We start from the raw sequence: 16,385 nt of genomic DNA on the forward strand, positions 1-16,385 counted from the left end.
GTGACACTCACTGCATTAAGCACATTACTGTGAAAAGTCATGACTTACACTGGTGTTTTACAAACTTTTCTCTTTAGTCTTGGCAGACTATAACTAGTCCTGGGAAATCACTTAAAGATCTAACAAGAAATGCAAATTTTGCATCAGAGCACTGTCTTATTAATCAGGACCATGTTTTCATATGATTTTACACAGACATGATTTTATCAGTCTCTTGTGTTAAAAAAATAAAAGTGCAGGAAGAGGAAAAGAATCCCAGACATATTGTGCTGAGATCTCAGACGGCAGAGCCTCACAGTGCTGTATATATTGCTATCAGACTCTGCTATGCCTTTATTTAAAAGAAAGAAAGAAGACATTTAATGGGAAGTGACAAGCTTCCTCGAATTCTCCCTCTCAGTGAGCAACTGAGAACCATGCATACTCAATGGATTTGATTTTTATTGGCAAATCCCAAGGTTGGCAGCATGGCAGTTTAAATTCCTTTTTGTGTTTTTGCTTTTTCTCCTCAGTTGTCTCTCACTTGCAAGTCTGACATCACATGCATAAAAATATAGTCAATTTTACTTATTTATATCTTCACATACACATGTCAGTATTCTCTATGTGATAATTCTTTACCTATGGCATCAACTGCTGAGGAAAATTGACTTGGAATGCCTGCTCTTATATGATTTTACTCAGCAACAGGCAAACTGGATCTATATTTATCTATCTATCTATCTATAGAGATAGATACAGATATATTGACCTATCTCCATAGCTATCTATATGTTGTATAAAGAGAGGGAGGGGAATAGAAACGAGGAATGATAGATGAGATGTTAGTTTTATGACCCCATAGGAAAAAATAAATAAATAACATTCATTTCGATAATTCAACTATTAGGCATTTTAGTGGCTTTTTTTTTTTTAATACTGGGAATTCAGCCCAGGAGTAGAGTACTCTACATCCCCAGCCCTTTAAAAAAAAAATATTTAAAAATCTTTTGAAACAGTATTTCATTAAGTTGCTAAGACTGGCCTCGAATTTGCGGTCCTTCTACCTCAGCTTTCTGAGTAGCTGGGATTACAGGTGTGCACCACCATATCTGACTAGTTGCCATTTTAAATGTGTACAAATTTAGCAATGCAGTGAGATAAAGTAGGAAAGTAATATGAAACTTAAATTTTCTAGTAGTTGTTGGAGCTCTGCACTGCTGAGATTTGTTGTTAATCTCTTGATGGTCTGTGAGCCATCTATACTCAGCAATTCTTTAAGTCAGAAGAGTTGTGGACTAGACAATGAATACATAGTCGTAGAATCTTATCTCCAGATGGAAGGGGTGGTCAGGCAGCCTCTTTCAAATGTTGCTCCATTGGTCTGTGAGCTTGTGATTTTTTTATATTAATTGGCTTCCATTTTTCTTTGAAGGTTGAATGCAGAGCTTGTGAGATGTAGCTAACCAATGCCAGGCAGCGAGAAGTTGGGTGGGGTGGGTGCGAGGTGGGGGCATGAGATCCCCATCCTTGGGCACTTAGATTTTGGTATAACAGTTTTATCATACGTCATAGGTGGTATTGGACATTTTAGATATGCTTTCCCACTGATGGGACAGTTGTGTCTTTGTTTCCAGAATGGCAGCATAATCAGTCTCTTTTGAGGAAAGCAAATCAAAGCTGCTTTGCTATTTCCTATTAAATTTAATCTGTGGAAATGCATTTTCTTTATGATTTGTTGAACAATGTTTTGATTTGTTAAATAGTCTTTTTTATTAACAGCATTTACATTTTCTTCTATGAATGAATAAAATGTTGAGGTTTAACAGTATTTAAGAATTGGCTGAGAATATTTTGAGTCTCAATCATAGACATTTTGTATACAGTAATTGCATTTAGGTGACAGTCAAGATATTCTTTTAAAACTAAGCCAGGTACTAAGATTATTTCTCCTTATCTTTTAAGAGTGAACTTAAATTTTAAGTGAAAATTAGTAATTCCTATAGGTCCTGTGTCTTCCATTCTTTTCTACTTGTAGAATCAATCTTCTGTATAAATTTCTATTGGGAGTTTTCCTTGCTTTTACAGTATGACCTACATTCTTATTAGAGGACCAGCTTAGACAGAAGTGTCAGGAAAAGGTGCTAGGTATAGAAAACTGGGATGAGAAGCTGGTGGGGGCAAGACTAATTCATGGAACAGGACAGCCAGGACCATCAGAATATTGTGTGTATGATGACTTGGGTTTATGTTTCTGGCTTCCCTTTAGGTTTATGTCATTTTAATAGATTATTTCAGGGTTATGGAGGTTTGAGAGAATATTGCTTAACTGGTTTGATTCTTCTTAAGTCTCATAGATATTTGTAGCATAAAAGAAGCATAGATCATCTAGGTTAATCTGCTAAATTGTGAGTCATATGCTTAAGAGTGTTTTGCTATTAGAATTTAGAATACTATTATAATCATTTACAATGCTTTCTTCAGTAGTGTTATCTTCATTCTTTTCTTTGGGAAGGTAAGTTTAAAAATATTAGTGATTGATGTTAAATACTTGTTCTTTTTTTTCTTATAAACAAAAAATTTTTTAATGCTTTTAGAGGTTATAGTGGTTCTTGGTAGCTTAATTGTTACCAGGATAACATTGGAGATGACTTAATTTTTTTTCTTTTTTTCCTACAGCTGTGATTGGGTTATTATACCCCTGCATTGACAGGCATCTAGGAGAACCACATAAATTTAAAAGAGAGTGGTCCAGTGTAATGCGGTGTGTAGCTGTCTTTGTTGGTATAAATCATGCCAGTGCTATATCCTTTATGCTGTAATGAAATGCGCAATAATAAAGCAGCTTCCAACAAACCAAAGGTTAAACCGTCCCTTGTAGCTTCACCATCATCAGAGTGTGATTATGCCCATTTAGTCATAAAAAGAAGGTGAACCGTATTGATGAAATATCAAGGTAGCATCTATGCGGTTATGGTGTGGGAGTAATTCTTTATTTAAATCCCTGTTATTCAATACTACTTAGAAACAACACATTTAAAAAACTTACATGTTTGTCCTAAACTGGATTATTTAATTACTTCCATATAGTTTTGGTAATTCCAAGACTGGGGCAGGTACATTTTAAAAGGCTTACTTCCCTTTTCTTTCTTAATTTAAGATTTGTCAGTAAGGACATGTAGTGGCTTTGGATATTATTATTTTGTTGTTGTTGTTGTTGTTTCTTTGTTTTTTGTTTTTCTTAATTTAGAGATGTTTTAATTTTTTAAAAGGCAGATTATCATTTACTGGTCTTAACCAATACCAAAAAAACATATAAATATTCTTAAAGGTGGCATTGTAGAAATATCTACCTCAGACCTTGGCCAAAAATAACTTTTTCCCCCAATAACATACATTTAAAGTTTTATCATTTGAAGATTCTGACATTTTTACACAGTGATTAATGAATATTTTTATAGTTCTAGTGAGAAATGAGGTAGCCACCATTTACCTTGCTTCCTTCTGTATCACAGAAAAAAATGTTCTCCTCTAGGACACATGGTTTTGCCCTCAAGGATTTCATTCTGTCATTTTCCCTGCTTTCTTTCCTCTACCTGCTCCCCACCCTCTGCCTTTTCTTTGTAGAAGAGAATTTGGGAAATGCTAGTTCTATCTTCTTTCATCTAGAAGATATGGTTTAGGCAGTAGAAGTGGCAGGAACCTTGGGAACCAGAAAGAGGAAGAAGTGAGACTCAGGCTACCAAGAGCGCCTTTGTCACTGTACTGTGCTCAGGGCAGGCAGGTAACCTGAGAGAGGGTGGGTCATCAGGCAAGTTAATTCCTGGGCCTTTCACCAAAAGATTGAGGTGTTTTTTATAAACTTGGGAACAAAAACCACAGAAGTAGGCAGGGACCTGGATTCTAAAAACAATTACAGTGCCCAGTTTCACTGGTCTTGCAGGTCTATGAATCTGAAAATCTCTCAGGGACAGTTATTATTTTGGTTTTCTGTTTCTTTTTGTAGTAAATAGTTTTCAACATGTTTATTTTGGTGAACTTTTTGACATTTAGGATTTTATAAAAAAACAAATGTAGTGGTTAGGAGTGCTTAAAGAGATAAAACCATGGACTGTAATATCTAGAAAGGAACTGAGAAGTTACCTAGCTTCATGTTTTCTTTGTGAAGATGTAAGACACATGGATACCAGAAAGGCTGGGTCATTTGCTAAGAAATTGCCGGACTGTGACAGAACTGAGAGCAGGCCCCGGAGCTCCTGACTCAGGTCTGGGGACCTCTCATTTTCCTCTCTAGGAGCTTCGTAGGTGTGCACATCCCTCTCTTTCTGCTGGGTTAGATAGACCTTCCTGTCCCACACATTTTGGCTGCAATCTCTGTTTTTAAGTAGTGAAAATTACATAGCATTTTCTAGCATTTTATAAACTTTCCATATAACATTCTTTGCTTTTTTTCACTTTTTTTTTTCTCAATGAAATCCTTAAAAATAACCATCTTAACTGTCCTATCTGTTCTTTAAGCAAAACTCAAAATACTTACAAAATCTAGAGCACAGACTTCTCATATTAGGTTCCCTAGACTTTAGAAAATCACATGGTACTACTTTTAAGATTGATATACTTGACTTGCTTACTCTGGAATCCCCATTATTTTGCTTACCTCTTATTGAAGTTAATTTATTTAGCAAAGATGAACCTCATTAATAGCAAATTCCTCTCTTTATGTGAACATTTATTTATTGTTCAAAGGGATCAGCACTCAAAATATTTCCTTTAGAGTGTAAGTATAATGACAGCTAAAGAATAAGAAAATGCTTTTCCAGGGAGAATACCCATTTGAGCTATAGGTTTCTTGATAAATCAAACTTAAGCAAGGAATGACATTAAGGAAGTGACACTAAACAGCCCTGAGATGCTGAGAAGTCAGCAAGCTGGGTGTTCAGGATGTTGGTCTGGCAGGGGTGCAGGATGATGATAAACAGTGGGTGTTGAAAGAAACAGGAAATGACTTTATGTGCATTTGGGGGGAACTTCACTTTAATTGTAGCATGGACAGTTAGTTTGGTGAGATATGTAGCCCCCCTTCCCCCCGCCCAAGGAGCTGGTTATAGAGCCAAGATATGGCCTTTGGGACATAGATAATGCCCTTTTAATGACACTTGAAATTAATTCCTTTAGTATAATCCTCTAGCAAAGAAATGAGAAAATTGAATTTGTAAAGCATCGTTTTGCCCAGAGATTTTGGAATAGAAAAGGGCTGTACATTTGTGAATAGATGCTTAAGTAGGTGACGGAAATAAAATATTTGCACAAACTGTCCTATACTAGAAAGTCTCAGGCACCAAAATAGCTTGGCAGGTTGCAAGATAATGTTCACTTCAAGGCTTTATCCTCAACAAATTAAAACTAGAACAGTTGACATAATAGAAAGGGATACTGTGTCCTTGGTACTCTTGTTTCTGAACTGCATTATTATAAAATGTGTCTGTCAGTAAATCATGTAGAAAATGTGGTACCCTGTTAAATAGCTGTCAACTCTTCTATTTTCAAGTCCTGTATGATTTTCAAGTAATTCTAAACCTGTTTGAAAAGTAATATTGGTTTCCTTTTTCACAAGTGTGTCTCTTTAACAACACTACTGTTCCAAAGCTTGCAGTTACATGTTCAACAAAGACAGGATTTCTTAAATAATGGGTCTGATCTTATAATTGGGAATGTCTATAGGCTATTATTTTTTGGTGAGGTTACAGGTTGGTGAGATGCCTTCTCTATATCTGGTATTTGGAAAATTCCAGAGGCAGCTTTAATCCCACCTAGCCCCAGGTATGATATTAAAAGAATGAATATACTCAAGAATGAACAATTCTTTAACAGTGGTATCTCTTATTTTAGAAAAATGAATAGGTAATTCTGTTTTACAAGTTTTAAGATGATTCTTTAACACTGATCTCAGAAAGTGGATTTTGATAACAACATACAATTGTCTCTCACACTGGCTGCACTATCCATTGGACTGTGGTGGACTTTTGATAGATCTAGAAGTGGTTTTGGTCTTGGAGTAGGAATCGCTTTCTTGGCAACTGTGGTCACTCAACTGCTAGTCTATAATGGTGTTTATCAGTAAGTATTCATTTTAGTTCTTGATTGCTAGGTAAATAAATTATAACTGTATTTAGATTGAGGTCTTTGAAATTGCATTATCCAGCATGATCTACAGAATAACTTATTTTTATTGTAATATTTTAGATGTACAGGTACTTCCTCTGTGGGTTGTTAAAATGTTTCTGTTATCCTAGATATACATCTCCAGACTTTCTGTATGTTCGTTCTTGGTTACCTTGTATTTTTTTTGCTGGAGGCATAACAATGGGAAATATTGGTCGACAACTTGCAATGGTAAGCTGATGCTTATTATTCCCTTTTCTGTATGTGATGCATGAGTTTTCTTTAAATGGAAGTCCTTTAAGAGAAAGCAATTTTTGAAGACAACAAATGTACTTTGGTTGAAATAAATCATTTGGAAGAATTTAATCACATTAAAAGGAGGTTTGAAAGTTCAAAGCCAGCCTCAGCAACTAAGCAAGACCCTGTCTCAAAAAATAAAAAGGACTGGGGGTGTAGCTCCGTAGAAGAGCATCCATAGGTACAATCCTTGTACAAAAAAACCCAAAACACCAAAATTTTTAAAAAAAAGTTCCTTCAATGGATGAATGGATTTAAAAAATGTGGCATCTATACACCATGGAGTATTATGCAGCACTAAAAAATGACAAAATCATGGAATTCGCAGGGAAATGGATGGCACTAGAGCAGATTATGCTTAGTGAAGCTAGCCAATCCCTCAAAAACAAATACCAAATGTCTTCTTTGATATAATGAGAGCAACTAAGAATAGAGCAGGGGGGAAGAGCAGGAAGAAAAGATTAACATTAAACAGAGACATGAAGGGGGAGGGAAAGGGAGAAAAAAGGGGAATTGTATGGAAATGGAGGGAGACCCTCATTGTTATACAAAACTACATCTAAGAGGTTGTGAGGGGAATGGGAAAATAAACAAGGAGAGAAATGAATTACAGTAGATGGGGTAGAGAGAGAAGATGGGAGGGGAGGGGAGAGGGGATAGTAGAGGATAGGAAAGGTAGCAGAATACAACAGTTACTAGTATGGCATTATGCAAAAATGTGGATGTGTAACTGATATGATTCTGCAATCTGTGTTTGGGGTAAAAATGGGAGTTCATAACTCACTTGAAGCCTATGTATGAAATATGATATGTCAAGAGCTTTGTAATGTTTTGAACAACCAATAAAAATAAATAAATAAATAAATAAAGTTGAGGACTTATTAGAGAGAAAAGCCAAAATGTGTCATGGATAGGGTAATATAATTTATATAGACTATTAGGGATTTTCAAATCTTTTTTCCCCACCTTTTTAATTTCTACTTCATCAAAAATGGACAGTTTTAAAAGTAAAGAGCTACTAATAGTCACATTGCTAGAGTATTTGTAAATTAAGAATGTCTCCAGTATTTGGTTATTTTAGTTATGAAGGAAAAGGACATTGTTGGTAATGCCAGTTATGGTGGCACCAGTTAGGGAGTAACATTCAGAGGCCATGGCAGTTCATGAATAAGTGCTGTCACTTTTACCATTTCATCCAGCTTAGACAATGGAGTAATTTACTTTGCTATCTTTTTGATAATCTGGCCACCCAATTATTTTAATTCCATTGGTTTTCTTTATTTGAATTGTGGTTATGTTTTTATACTTGTATATTAATAATACTGTTTTGATGGGAAGCTTTTGTAATGTGATAATTTTTTTCCTTTGAGCCATAAACTGATTTGAAAAAACAATCATCCAAATTCACTTCATCAGTCTTGTCCTTAGTTCACGACTTGCTTCACTGCAGACTTGCTTTACTGAGCAAAGAAACCTACTTTGTTTCCTCTCCTCTCATCTGATAGGAGACCTCATCTTTCTCCTGCTTTTGGCTGTGGCAATTTCTCTTGTAGAATTTGAATTTGCTTTTACCTTATCCATTTATCATTTAATCTTTTATTACTCAGATTCTTTGAGGAATAAAGTGGGCATATGTTAAAAGTATTCATTTTTGGAGCAGTTTGTTTTATTTGGAAGTTGCAATTCAAAAGAGATTTTAATCTGTTAACCTTTTAATTTTTGCAGTATGAATGTAAAGTTATTGCAGAAAAGTCTCATCAAGAATGAAGATGGCAAAAATATATCTTTTGTACAGAAAAACAAGAAGAAAAGGGCATGTAAATGACAGATATATCAACAAAACTAAGGACTATAAAATTGCCAGGATGCAATTTTTTCCCTTGATCAGTGTGTATAGATAATGCACACACATGCTACTGCTGCAATCTGTGATTGCTTCATCTGTAAATCAGTTGCAAACCTTTATGTATTTGACTTAAATAACTGTAAGATATATGTGCACTACATTTAAAAATATGTTGATTAATAGATGGGATTTTTAAATTCATTTTAAACATACCATACATTGTATCACAATGTAGATGTGCCAAAACACTCTCTTACTGTCACAAAGAGTATAAGAATGCTTTGAACAATTTATAAATGTACTGAAATAAAGCATAAGAGAAAAGCCAAAAAAACAAACAAACACAAAGCAAATGGGAAGCTGGTGTTTTCTCTTTCACCTACTGTTGTGTCTTTTTATTTTTCTAATCACAGCGGTATGAGTTATGCATGCCCTGATGTGTGTTAGTTTCTATTTTAATGTTGTTTCAGAGAATTTTGAGTATTTTAATATCTGATGGCAAAGAACTTCCATAGAATGATTTCAAACCTGCATCAAACCCAAAGAGTAATTTCCTGTTTTGACAGATTTTGCTAGAGGTATATGTAATGAGCAGGTGAGGTTATTAGCTCACTCTGAGTCTAAATTTGAAAGAATGTATGTAATTAAAAGTTAGAAAGTTTAAATAGAATAAGTAAATGTTTGGGGACTTCAAAGTCACCTTCTGCAGTGCCACGAAGTGTAGAGTGATATTATCTGTCATTTTCATTACAGAAGCTCACTGCTTTTGCACGAGCAACATATAAGAAACTCCAAACAGATCAAAATGAGGTTTCTCATTCTATTGGGTTCTGTAACATATTGGTTTCTGTAAAGCAAACCTCTTTAGTTAGGCTTAGTCATATGACTGTCAGAGGAATGCCTGGATTTGCAATCTTATATGCAACTGGGAAATAGATGGGTATATGCTTTCTTATGTATTCATGTCTGCTAGTGAGTGAATAGTTCAAATTTGCTGAAGAATGTATTCAGTTGGCATTCTGTGCATATTAAAGATCTTGGTAACAGTTTTTGGCATATCTTTTTAACATCTAGAACCATTTAAGTATGGCTTAAACATATTCTTAGCTAATGTTTTCCCCCTAATTTTTCTTTTTGAAATTGTCGACAGTTGTCTGATACACAAGAGTAAAAATCTTCCGAGTATTCTGGTGAGTGTGTGTGAATGAGTGAGAGTGTCAATGTAAATATGTATGTGCATGTGCTTTTGCTTTCCTAGAATGTCAAGTGAATATTTTAAAATTTTTGGTTTTAAAACAATTGCTATCAGACTGCAATCTTGTATGCCAAACTTTATTCTGCTTTTATGTTTTCAGGCTGAAAGTTTGAAAATCCTAGGAGGATTTCATGTTGAGTATGTGTACACAAGCTTAACTAGAGTGGTGGTAAACATACTACTATAATTTATTATTCTATCTTCCAGATAATGTTATTCATTTAGAACAAATAAACTATATTTTTAGAATCAACTTTGTAAGCACTATAAAATCTTTAATAAGTTATAAGGTCTATGACGTGTTTACTTTGAAAATTGCTGTTAAAAGCAAGATGTATTAAATATGTAATTATAATCTTGGCTAAGAGTCACTTTTTTCTCCTTGCAGTAAGTGTTTAGAACATAGTGTTATGGATTAATCTTATAAAATTAATGTGATTGAATGTAATGAAAAATGGTGAAAGGAAACAGTATTGGGGAGATTGTCAGTAGAGTGCTTGAATTATTTTCAGATCATCTAGACCCAAAGAAAGATAATTATGGCAAAAAATAAAAAGGTTTCAATATTTTGATAAATATGCAAATATATAACACCTGTTTATTTGTAATGAAAGTGGTAAACATTTTTAATATTGATATATTGTTTCTATATCTTTAAAGTTATAGGAATTCAGATAGCTGAAAACTGGACTAAGTTCTACAAAAACACAAGAAAACAATAAAAATTAACAAGTCAGAGCTCTACTAATACTTTGTTGTAAAATTTGTTTATTTGCACTGAACCAGTTTACCTTCATTAAGGCCATGGGACCTCTCAATGGTGCACATATGTCACGTATCTTCTACTTCCAGGTTTGGTCAGTATTACCAAATCCTCCTTTGTCTCACTTATTTTCTGTATAAGGCAATGCTTCAGTGATGATTGGAATAGTAGAGTCTGAGCTCTGTGTGTCTGAGAAAATCTGTTTTATTCTTGAAGAACAGTTTAGCAGGGAAGAGAATTCTAGGTTCACCATTTTCCTTTTCCTCCTCTAACTCTTTGAAGATTTTTAACTTCATGTCTTCTCTCTTATCACATCTCTGCTGTTTGTGTGATTTTCCTTCCTTTGTAGGCAATCTGTCTATTACTCCAAATATTTTACACTATTTTCTCTTTATTCTCAAGATTTTTCAGTTTCTCTCTAATTTGTTGAGTTGTAGATTTGTTTTTACACTTTCAGTCGTGAGCTCATGGCTTTATTTCTTGAAAATTCTTCCTTTTTTTCTTTTTATAATTTTAGCACACATATTTTTCCCATATTTTTTATTGGTGCATCATAGTTATACATCATGGTGGGATTTATTTTTACATATTCATGCATGTATACAATATAACGATATAATTTAGTCAGTATCATTCCCCAGTATTTCTGGAAAATTCTTAAATGTAGCTCCACATTGGAATCACATGTAGACCTATAAAACAATGCTGATGCTTGGGTCCTTTCCCCGAAGAGACTGGTATCTTTGGTCTGGGATGGGCTCCAAGCATTAGGAATTTTATAAGTTCCCCAGGTACAGCCTAGGTTGCCACCCACTGGTACAGTTTTATTTAAGATTAAGAGGAAGGGCCCAGGTGAAAGAGATGAGATGTGTAGTGACACTGGAAATACAGAAAAAGGGATGCTTTGAGATACACTTTAGAGTAAAATCATTGCAACTTAGTGTATTGGGTGTGAAGGTTAAGGAAAAGGAAGAGTCAAAGTTGACTTTAATTTTCTATCTTAGGAAAATAAGTAGATGATATTTCTATAAACCAAAAGAGGAATGGAGAGCAGTATGTGAGTGGGTAAAGTTAATGAGTTGGTTTGACATTTTCAGATTGAGTTATGTAGGGGACTTCTAGAAAAGATACTAGAAGCATTTGGATATTTGAGTCTAAGTGACTATATGTAAATGAGAGAGTCATCAGCATATAGCTGTAATTAATGAAGCTGTGGGAGTGTATGAGCTCACCTAGGGAGTATATTATGATGAAAAGAAGTCTGAGGTATACCAGTAAGTTGCCAGAGAAGTTTGAAGGAGATAAAGGGCAATTGTCCAGGAGTGGGAAGAAAACCAGAAAAGAGTGCTGTGGGTCAACCAAGGTCGGAGAAAGTTCTAGGCAGAGGGCAACTGGTATTACAAAGTATAGTTGGATGGGTGAATTATTCTAGAGATAAAGGAGATAATATTTAGTCATTTTATATTGACTAACATGTTAAATTTTAGAATAATTAATTGTATACTAATAGAATAGCTCACAATGTTTTTTAATATCTATTTTATTGGTGTGTAGTAACTATATAAAATGCTGTTTCATTATGGCATATTGGTACACGCATGTAACATTATTTGATCAATTTCACTTCCCCAAGAGCACCCCTTACCTTCCCATCCTCCCTCTCCCTTGCTCCCCGCTTCTAGCTTCCCCTTTATTTACTCTGTTGTATTCCCTCTATTTTCATCATGTGCCCCTCCCCCACTAGCTTCTACATATGAGAGAAGACATATAATACTTGTCTTTCTGAGTCTGGCTAATTTTGCTTAACATGATGCTCTCCAATTATATTCATTTTCCTGTAAATAACATAGTATTATTCTTCTTTATGGTTGAATAAAATTTTGATTTTTGTGTTTATATATACACACACACACGTATATTCACATTATATATGTGTACACATTATATATGTGTGTATGTTTATGTATTCGTCTCACATTTCTTTATCATAACGTATTTTAAGAAAAACCTGATCACTGGTAGTGAGCTGGGGGAAGCTAGAAGACTTTGAGGGAATGATGTTTTAGGACAGCATCTTTCAAGAATGGACACAGGAGCTAAGGAGAGATGGGGAAAGAATTGCCATCCAGTTTTGAGGCCACCACAGACCCAGGTTAGGGTCCATGATTATTCCATGTCTGAGTGGATTCAGAAACCTGTTAGTTTAAACCAACCATGATGGATTAGGTTGATTCCAGTTGGGGATTGACTGGTCAGCTTGGCACAAATGTGAGTGAAAAATTAATGGCTCCTAATGAAAGATCAAGGATAAATCATAGGATCCAGACTAATTGGGAAGGAAGCTGAGTCAGCATGCTAATCTGTCCATTCAAGGGCATAGGATCAAGTCAAAGGACTGCAAATCTGAAGGAGATGAGAAACCCTGTTTAACAAGTCGGTGGAGGTAGGTTTGGGGTTTGTAGGTTGAGAGGAATATAGAGGAACACTTCCAGAACTTGATCAGCCACAGGCTTAACAACTGTGTTTAACCCCGTTCAGTGGAATGGGTAAAGATGAACAGCAGTGGAGTAGAGGTGCCTGGCCTGGGTGATCAGATGTCAATACTCATGGGGATGTTACCTGGAATGATCTCAGAGGGCAGGTGGAAAGGAAGGGAGTTATCTGTACTCTGCCATCCAGTGGAATAATTATCTGAGTGCCTTCTTTGTATTGGAATTATAAATTAAATGGGATCCCCTCTTTAAGGTATGTGTGTTCATATACACACGTGCATATGTGTATTTTAGGTATTTATCATCATACTAGGGATTCTGAAATTTCATAATATACGAATCATTTTAATCCTGTTCAGAGACATATTTTTATTCTAGGAAAATCTGTCTCTTATGTGTCATTTCTAGTCTTTTCATCTGAAAAGTCCTATTCATCATTGACCTATGGTTTCTATTTTATGTTCATCCCTTAGCTTTTCTCTAACATGCTACATTCTAGAAGAATTATTTAACTGGATCTTCCAGCTCATTGAGTTGCTCTTTAGTTGTATCCATTCAGCACTCAGCCTATCAGTTTAGTTTTTAATTTCAGTGATCACTATTTTAATTTCTAAGATCTTCATTTTTTTAAATGAGGCATATTGCTATGGTATCACCTGAGGATGTTTAATTACTCTTCTCCTAAAGTTTTAAACTCTGCCAGGCAGTCTGTAGTACACCCTTGGCATGCCTTGGGCTCATGGCCATGCTTCTGAGGACAGAGTGCCCACACTTAACACTCATATCAGAAGGTGATGCTGACTTGTCTGCCCCATGCCAGGGTTGGAGAGGAGAAGTGTGGAAGGGTTAGTCAGCCGGGCTCCTTCCTCAGAACCATCACGTCAGTTGCCTGGGCATTTCTGGCACCAGCCATCAGCTACCTCTGAGCTTAGACTCTAGCTTTTGTTTTTGGCCAATTCTCCCCTTCAGTGTTTTGAGCTGTTGTTTTCCTTCATCCAACTGCTCTCAATTATTTTCTTCTTTCTGTGACTCCATGTAGTTCTGGTGCATGGAAGACAACTTCTTATTTTACAACTTCTTTGTAAAGTCTTTTGTTGTTGCTATTTCTATGGATTTGTGGTAGGAGGAAACAGTTTTAGTTTGCCTTCTCTGCTGGGGACTGGAAGCTAGGACCTTCCGCTTGCTAGCATATCTACCGCTGAGCTATACCCCCCACCTCTGTCACCACTTTCTTTTATACAACAAAATCATGTCATCTTCCTACTCATTTGCCTTTACATTTCAGAAACTCAAGTCAGTCTGTAATGAGATAAACAGGTTAAGTCAGGGGTTTCTTGCTGGGTCTCAAGAAAAAGTGTGCTGTAGAGGTTTTTGCTCTTGAAATACACATAGCACACTTGGTTCATGGTGCCAGCAAGTATCCTCATGTCTGCTCCTGTATGCCTCCCTTTTTTTCATCGCTGATGAGATCTGTGGAACCTGTCATCTTTCTTTGTGATTTACAAGATAGACTTTTCCAGGGTATGTCAACTGTCCTGAAGACAATGTTGTTAAGTATCGGATTTGGCAGATCAGATAGATAATGATGTGCCTTGGAAAGACTGGGCTATTGATGAGCCTCATGTCAAAACTGACTGCCATATATGGACGATTTTTCCTTTTCACTGTCTCCCTAGTTCAGTTTCCACAAGAATTTTCATGAGCAAGGGGCAGTTTTGATTCCATGTCAAAATCGTGCTCTAGTAGCTGTGTCCTATTCTGCTTTCTCATGGCAGGATTTGTAATTGCTTATCCTTGCATGGTTTTTAAAGTCCATCTTGGGCTTTAAAAGTAATGAGCACTTGGGAGACATATTGCCATTTAAAAATATATTTTATTACTGTTCTAAAAACAGTAAACCCAGGACCACTGTGCTTCCTTGAGATTGTTTCATTTGCAAGATTTGTCTCTCTTTGGGAAACATTTTCTGGGGAAACTGGTACAGACTGTGATCATGGACCAATTCATTGTAAGGAGCAATTGAGCAGACAAAGGAAAGAAAGAACCCAAGTGCTGAATCTGTTTGTTTTAGAACAGAAATTTCTAAAATGCATTCCTTGGGAGTTTCTGCCGCTGAATGAAACTCATTTCTATTCCCTTTCTAGTCATCACATGTCACTCCTAGATCTTCTGGGAATGTCTGCTCAACCAAAGTATGACAGTGGCAGTTCTGCTGTGAAACAATCTTTCTGCATGTACAAAAGCTGGAGATTTTCAGCAGGACATTACAGAAAGACAAAGTGCTACCCCATCACCTTAGGGTCAGTTGGATGCACCTGGTATGCAAAGTCTCTGCTCACTTGGCTTGGGAAATCTGCAGACTGACAAATTTAAGATGAAGCTTAAAACTGTTTACCAAGACAAATCTTTGTGGAATTTTCAATGCCTTAGACCTGGTGCACGTCAAGATCATGCCTGTCCAAGTGAAAACAAACCAGTACATGTTGCAGATCTTTCCAGAATGTATGTAAAATTCACTTTAAAATTGAGTCAGGTTGAGACTTTTTTTTCCTAAAGAAAAATAAATTGGTGAAAAATAAATGTTTGACATTTTTATCTTTGAAATAGCAACTCATTTTCATTTATGTATATCTTGGTTGGTGTATTAGGACACTGTCCGCTGTAAAAAATTAACACTTGAAATCTCAGGTTTATTTCTCACATATGTTACATGAACAGCTTGGATGGCGGGAGGCTGGGTTTGCTCCACCATGGTATGTATCCTCATTTGTCACCAAGGCAGAGAAAGTGGAGGCATGGGCCCTAGTGTCCACTCTTCTCTCCTTGAACCCAGAAGCAATGTGCTGTACTTCTGCTGGGCTCATCGAACAGGACTTACCTCCTGGGTAAGTCCCCTGGGGGGAGAGAATAGCCAAATATTGGTGATCATTGATAATGTCCACCACTGCAGTAGCATTCTCTTCTCACTAGAATATTCTCCCTTAATGATTCATCATGAATACAACTATAAGAAAATATTTTTGTGGTATAAATTTAAAACAAGAATTTGAAATGCACAATACAAACTTTGTATTTCTAAGTCCTGGACTGGTGAGAAAGTAGGAAGGGGTTCACTTTTACTTTTCTATCATCTAAAGCAGCATGAGGGGAGAGAATGAATCGGACGTTTCCTTTATGCCACATGTGAGCATCCCCAACATACCATGTGAGTACCAACCTTCTGTGGCTGCCCAGGTCCCTAATTTTTGAGTGGTAGAAGAGGGTTTCAGACCCTGACTTCACTCTGATGACCAAGGTGTCTCCTTGTCACCATGACCATCACAGAATAAACAAATGACTTGTCACAGTGGGCATTGTTGACATGAATGCAACCTTAGGCTTTAGTAGAAAAGTATAGATTTTGTAGATATACTTGGGTAAATGCACTCATCCACTACATAACCCAGGTTCTTTAGGGAGTTAGTACAATCATTCCTAGAAAGCCTAACAAGTTTCCCCTTCTGTGAATGTCTTGGACTTGGATCTTGGACCTCAAGTCTTATTCCATAGCAGAGGTTCCACTGCAGCCTCCACAGAACCAGTTTTATACGG

General features: G+C 36.1%; 1 protein-coding gene across 7 annotated transcripts in view; it reads left to right on the plus strand.

The window, feature by feature from the left end:
- The window catches only part of Insig2 (insulin induced gene 2), a 30,821-nt gene extending 15,468 nt beyond the window's left edge, over positions 1–15,353 (plus strand). For 5 of the 7 annotated variants that reach the window (XM_077802269.1, XM_077802259.1, XM_026410584.2 and 2 more), the window contains 4 exons: positions 2,659–2,783; positions 5,930–6,096; positions 6,273–6,372; positions 8,164–8,309. In XM_077802269.1, the coding sequence (XP_077658395.1) occupies positions 2,659–2,783; positions 5,930–6,096; positions 6,273–6,372; positions 8,164–8,205 (434 nt within the window). In that variant the 3' untranslated portion in view covers positions 8,206–8,309. Of the gene's footprint in view, positions 1–2,658; positions 2,784–5,929; positions 6,097–6,272; positions 6,373–8,163; positions 8,310–9,434; positions 9,698–14,938 lie in introns of those variants that run through there. The other 2 variants (XM_026410578.2, XM_077802273.1) reach the window with 2 other exon arrangements.
- The last annotated feature ends 1,032 nt before the right edge of the window (positions 15,354–16,385 follow it).

Source organism: Urocitellus parryii, chromosome 1 (genome assembly GCF_045843805.1).
Source record: "Urocitellus parryii isolate mUroPar1 chromosome 1, mUroPar1.hap1, whole genome shotgun sequence".
Lineage (NCBI taxonomy): Eukaryota > Metazoa > Chordata > Mammalia > Rodentia > Sciuridae > Urocitellus > Urocitellus parryii.